General features: G+C 47.4%; 1 protein-coding gene and 1 non-coding gene across 2 annotated transcripts in view; one reads left to right on the top strand and one right to left on the bottom strand.

Moving 5' to 3' along the window:
• Positions 1-6,323, top strand: part of P2RX7 (purinergic receptor P2X 7) — a 53,173-nt gene that overhangs the window by 27,453 nt on the left and 19,397 nt on the right. The window contains exons 5-7 of the mRNA XM_007448719.1: positions 230-326; positions 4,967-5,047; positions 5,675-5,804. Coding sequence (XP_007448781.1) covers positions 230-326; positions 4,967-5,047; positions 5,675-5,804 — 308 coding nt within the window. The remainder of the gene's footprint in view (positions 1-229; positions 327-4,966; positions 5,048-5,674; positions 5,805-6,323) is intronic.
• TRNAG-UCC (transfer RNA glycine (anticodon UCC)) lies at positions 4,692-4,764 on the bottom strand. The gene has a single exon. It is a non-coding gene; the product is annotated as a tRNA-Gly (tRNA).

Genomic DNA, 6,323 nt, shown 5'->3' with positions numbered 1-6,323 from the left:
CCTCGGGGGGCACGCACCTCTACTGGGGACAGTGTGACACGGGCACGGGGCCAGGGGGCTCGGGCTGCGGACTGGATCCCTGGACCCCCGGCCCGCACTGGCTGTGCCTGGGGGCGCTGTCTGGTCCCAGGTCCACCGTGGCCGCCCCGTGCAGGGGCTTTTTCCCCCCCCCCCCCCCCCCGCCCCGTTCTTTCACACCTGTGCTTCTATGACCCCTTGACCCCCACAGGAATCCAGACCGGCAGGTGTATAGAGTATAAAGGGAAGCAGAAGACCTGTGAAGTCTCCGCCTGGTGTCCTGTGGAGGCAGTGGAAAAGGCCCCAGAGTGAGTTGTAGGGAGGGGACAGACACGGTGGCCCTCAGCTTTGAGCACATGAGGTTCTGCCAGGCACCCTTCTGACTTCCCTTCTCAGCACCGTCCCCCCAAGTCCCAGGTCTTACTGGCTTGGTGGCTCCTGTGCCAGGCACACTAGTGGTCTCTGGGAGGCCCCTGATAGTTGTTAAAATACTGAAATCATTCCATACCAACTGGTAAATAGCTAATACCTTCAGCACCCTTGGGTGCCCCTGTCCCTTGGCTGTCCCAGTACCTTCCAGGGCACCCCCAGGTACCTCCTCCAGTGCCACAGCAGGATCCTTTCAGACTGCCAGTGTCTGTACTGAGTGACTAAGGAAGAGAAGGTGGGAGGGAGGGAGGGGAAAAAGGAAAAAGGAAGGAAGAGGAAGGGAAGGGAGAAGAAAAGGAAGGAAAAGGAATGGAAGGGGAGGGAAGTTTTCTTAAGTTAAATGTTCATAGTGACATACAGATTTGGTGGTCCACTGTATTGACTCTTCTCTTTAACACAAAAGGTCAGGCCCGGAAGGCAGAACTTGATGTTAAATCTCAGAAACCACTGGGAGGGCTGCATTTCAGCAGAGAATAAGGAGAGCTGGATTCAAATCCTGGCTTTAACACATCCTTGCTGTGTGACCTTGAACAAATGGCTTAACCTCTTTGAGCTTCAGTTTCCTTGTCTTTAAAATGAGGGTAATAGGACTTCCCTGGTGGTCCAGTGGTTAAGACTCCGAGCTTCCAACACAGGGGGGCACGGGTTCAATCTCTGGTTGGGGAACTAAGATCCCACGTGCCACTCGGCGTGGCCAAAAAATTAAAAAATAAAATGAGGATAATAATTGCACCTACTTCACTGGGCTGTTGTGAGAATTAAATGAGATAATACTTGTACAGTGATTGCAAAGTGAGCCCTGTGCTTGGCACACAGTAAATGCCCAATAACACACACACAAATGATCTGCCCCTAGACATGTGGTGGTTCTAGACCAGCACTGTCCAATGGAACTTTCCGCAATGATGGAAAGGTTCTGTACCTGCACCATCCAATATGGTAGCCACTAGCTACATGTGGCTATTAAGCACCTGAAATGTGGTTACCACAACTGAACTGAATTTTTAGTTTACTTTAATTTAAATAGTCACACATGCCACAAATGCCTAGGAGATGTTGGACTATATTGGACAGTGCAGCTCAAGACAAATGTGACTCAGGGCCACACTATCAGGATCTATGGGGCAAAGAGAAGACTTCCCCAAACTGACTTTTTAGAAGGTTCAGGCAAAAGTTTCCTACGTCAGGATGGGAAGCACTAGGCAGTATCAGCCCGTCCGGCCCTCAATCGTTAATAGCACCACCCTGGTTCATTTGTAGGTCAGGGAAGTTTCTTTGTCACAGAATGAATATTCAGGACCTGGGTGGGACATCAGCCTACATTCAAGGAGTCCCTAGTTCAAGGCAAGAGGCTTCTCGATTGCCTGTGGTTTTCAGTCCTGGCTCTGCCACCATTCATTCATCAGATAAATACTGTGTATCTCTAATGTTCTGGGCCCTGGGCTGCAATTTTACATGACCCTGGGCAAGTAACTCCCTGAACTTTAGTTTCTTAGATGTTATAAGAATGGATTACTAAGATGATTCATTTAATTGTTCGTCCAACACATCAATTACCATGTAGTAGGTGTTAGATATTTATTTTACATGTAACCATACACAAGGGAGACAGTGCTAAATTTTTTGTAAAATACAAGAAGACCCAGCTATGCAGCAGGTCCCAAGGCTCTTGCAATCTAATATTGGGTTGGCCAAAAAGTTAGTTTGGGTATTTTGTAACATCGTACAGAACGAAAACGAAAACGAAAAACCCGAACGATCTTTTTGGCCAAACCTATAGAAGAGATAAGACACATGTACAGAGGGCTGTAATTCATAATAGAAAATTATAAGTGTCATGAAAGAGGAATAAACGGGATCCTGTAGTCCTTTGATTCTTAGAGTATTGCCCAGGAAGTGTGGGGTTTAGAATGTTCTAAAGGCAAAGGGTCTGGCATATAGCAGGCATCTGTCGTAAATAAGATTTTTTGTGTGTGCAAGGGACAAATATAACTTTAACTAGGGGGCTTCCCTGGTGGCGCAGTGGTTAAGAATCCGTCTGCCAATGAAGGGGACATGGGTTCGAGCCCTGGTCCAGGAAGAACCCGCATGCCGTGGAGCAACTAAGCCCGTGCACCACAACTACTGAGCCTGAGCTCTAAAGCCCACGAGCCACAGCTACTGAAGCCCACGTGCCTAGAGCCTCTGCTCCTCAGCAAAGAGAAGCCACCGTAGTGGGAAGCCCGCGCACCTCAACGACAAGTAGCCCCTGCTCGTCGCAACTAGAGAAAGCCCGCGCACAGCAACAAAGACCCAATGCAGCCAAAAATAAATAAATTTTTAAAAAAGTTTAAGTATAAAAAAAAAAAAAAACTTTAACGGGCTTCAGAAAAAAAGGACTGTTAATTTTTGGCTTGTGTTTTTGACTCATGTAAATGAGAAGTCCAGAAATACTAGCTTAAGGCATGGCTTGATCGAGGCTTTCAAATGATGTCTTAAGAGTTTCTCTCTCTATTCCTCCACCTTCCTCCTCTCCCCAGCCCCTAACTATTCTTTCTTCCATTCTGGCTCTCCTTACACTGTGGTCTGGGGCACTCCAGGTTTACACTGTCTTTGCTACTAATAATCCTAGAGAAAATGAGTTTTTCTTTCCCAACAGCTCCCACAAAAATCCTGTAATGTTCTCAGTGGCCTAAGGCATGTGACAATCTATGAACTGATCACTGCAGCCAAGGGGATTGGATTACACTGTTTAACCAGCTCTGGATCACTTGCCCACCCTGGGAGCTGTAGGGATGGGCAGGAGATGAGAGTGGGCTGAGAGTGGAAGAGACCTGGCTTCCCCAAAGGGAGAAAATTGAGGTGCTACTGCCAAAGGGGGAATTGTTGCTGGACAGGCAAAAATTAGTGTTCTCTATAGTTATATCTCCAATAAAGCCAAAGTTGGGCTCTGGAAGTCCTGGAATAAAAAGCAGATCATTCTTTTTTTTTTTTTTTTTTTTTTGGCTGCATTGGGTCTTCGTTGCTGCACGTGGGCTTTCTCTGGTTGCGGTGAGCGGGGGCCACTCTTCATTGCGGTGCGCGGGCTTCTCATTGCGGTGGCTTCTTTTGTTGTGGAGCACGGGCTCTAGGCGCACGGGCTTCAGCAGTTGTGGCTCGCGGGCTCTAGAGCGCAGGCTCAGTAGTTGTGGCGCACGGGCTTAGTTGCTCCGCGGCATGTGGGATCTTCCCAGACCAGGGATCAAACTCATGTCCCCTGTATTGGCAGGCAGATTCTTAACCCCTGTGCCACCAGGGAAGTCCTTTTCATTTTCTTTTTAATATTTATTTATGTATTTATTTATTTAGGTTCGCTGGGTCTTAGTTGCAGCGAGCGGGGTCCTTAGTTGTGGCATGCATGTGGGATCTAGTTCCCTGACCAGGGATCAAACCAGGGCCCCCTGAATTGGGAGCTGGAGTCTTAACCACTATGCCACTAGGAAAGTCCCCAAAAGCAGATCATTCTTGATGTCCCCTTCCAAATACCCTCCACCTTTAGCCTGTGCTTCTCCCAATATACATCTGCCACCTACTCAGGCATGTCAGGCAACAGTGGTACCTTTTTATGGAGCCAGTTCTCTCCATCTTTAACAGATTGTCAACCCCACAAGGACAAAAACTTTGACTGTCTTGTTCATCACTATATCCCTAGTGCTCAGCCCCATGCCCAGTACAATAAATATTTGTTGAATGAATGAATGCATGGATGGTGGGTGGACCTTCCAGCAGTCGAGAATTTGGGCTCCTCTCACTCATGGAGAATTTTACACTACTCAGAGCCTCTAGAGTGTGAATGATAGAGTCGATTATATATGTGTGGCCCTGTGCTAAAGGCTGAGGATGCCAAGATGAGAAAGTTGTCTCAGCCCTGCAGGATCACAAAGCCTATTGTGAAAGATACAAACAGGAGTGTGCTGGAGCTGGCTTGTACCAGCTCTGAGCCATTTCTGCTCATCCCTTCCCAACTCCAAGTTCATTGATGTTCTATTGGTAGCTTGAAATCAGCTAGAGTGGGAGTATTTATACCACAATAATCAGTAACTCCTACAATATCAGGGCTTTTTGTTTTCCTGGAGAGCTGGTTATTAAATGTTTACCAACATACCACTGTGCATAACTAAACATATAATTATATCAGAGTGAGAAGTATTACAGTAAATGCCACAGGGTCTCTTTTGTTTTTTGTGGGTTTTTTTGGCCATGCCACGTGGCTTGCAGGATCTTAGTTCCCTGACCAGGGATCGAACCCGCGCCCCCTGCAATGGAAGTGCAGAGTCCTAACCACTGGACCACCAGGGAATTCCTTCCACAGGGGTCTTAAGAAGGGAGAAATTCTTCCTGGAGAAGCTGGAGAATTTTGCAAGGTTTTTCCCAGTGGATTGCATTTCTCTTCATCCATCATATTGACCCAAGCAAGAAACCAGAGCCTCTGGTCCATTGGCCCACTGACTCCTTTGGTCCCTGTAGTCACTGATCCCCATTTTTCATTTCTCTCTTTCAGGCCTGCGCTCTTGGGCAGTGCTGAAAACTTCACTGTGCTCATCAAGAATAATATCGACTTCCCCAGCCACAACTACACCACGTAAGCACCCAGAATGTCTAGCTATATTAGTTATCTACTGCTGTGTAACAAATGACCCCAACACTTAGAAACTAAAAGCAACAAACTTTAATTTTCTCATATAGTTTCTGTGCATCCCAGAATGACATCTGGGTATGACTTCACTGGGCGGTTCTGGCTCAGGGTCTCTCAGGTTGCAGTCAAGCTCTCATCTCCAGACTGGACTGGGGCTGGAGAATACTCTTCCAAGCTCACTCACACAACAGTCAGCAGGAGGGCTCAGTACTTCATCATGTGGACCTCTCCTTCAGACTGCTTGGGTGTCCTTAGGACACGGTGGCCGGCTTTCCCAGAGCAAGAGATCCAAGCCAAAGAGCAAGCAAGCGAGACAGTAACCAAGATGAAAGCCACTGTATTTTATAATCTAATCTCAGAAGAGACACACTATCACTTCTGTCGTATACTACTGGTCACAGAGACCAACACTGTACGATATGAGAGGGGAATACACAAGGGTGTAAATCCCAGGAGGCAAAATCACTGGAGGCCCTCATGATGCCCAGGTACCACATTGGTTCATTCCTATGAAAGAGATGGATTCCAGTTTTCAATAGAGATGTTTCCTTGTTTGCTTTCCATTACGTGCAGGAGAAACATCTTGCCAGATTTAAACGCCACTTGCACCTTTCACAAGACTCAGAATCCACAGTGTCCCATTTTCCGACTAGGAGATATCTTCCAAGAAACAGGAGATAATTTTTCAGATGTGGCAATTCAGGTTGGTGACATCTTTGTACAGTGGGATGTGGGGGGTGGGTCAAGGGATGGAGGATGACAAATGGCCAAGAGGCTGGACCACTGAGTCTTAATAATATGCTCATATTTATTGAGCATTTTGTAAATCCATGCACGGTGACAAGGACTTTTCCTGCATCACCTTACCTAATCCCACAACAACTCTATGAGAGACACTCAGTGTATTCGTTTCCTGTGCCTGCTATAACAAATTACCACAAATTTTGTGGCTTAAAACAACACATTTTTTTTTATACTACTGGAGGTCAGAAGTCCAAAATGAGTTTCACCGGGCCAAAATCAAGATATCAGCAGAGACATGCTCCCTCTGGAGGCTCTAGGGGAGAATCCATCTCCTTGCCTTTTCCACCTTTTAGAACTGCGTTCCTTGCATTTCTTGGCTCACAGGCCCTTTCCCCCCCCCCCCCCCCCCCCGAGCCGGGGCAGCCTGCCACTGCCAGGGTCCTGTGATCCAGGGACAACTTCCCCGGGAGGACGCACA

Source organism: Lipotes vexillifer, unplaced genomic scaffold (assembly GCF_000442215.2).
Source record: "Lipotes vexillifer unplaced genomic scaffold, Lipotes_vexillifer_v1.1 scaffold21, whole genome shotgun sequence".
Classification (NCBI taxonomy): Eukaryota; Metazoa; Chordata; class Mammalia; order Artiodactyla; family Lipotidae; genus Lipotes; species Lipotes vexillifer.
This window is presented reverse-complemented; position numbering and strand designations above follow the sequence as displayed.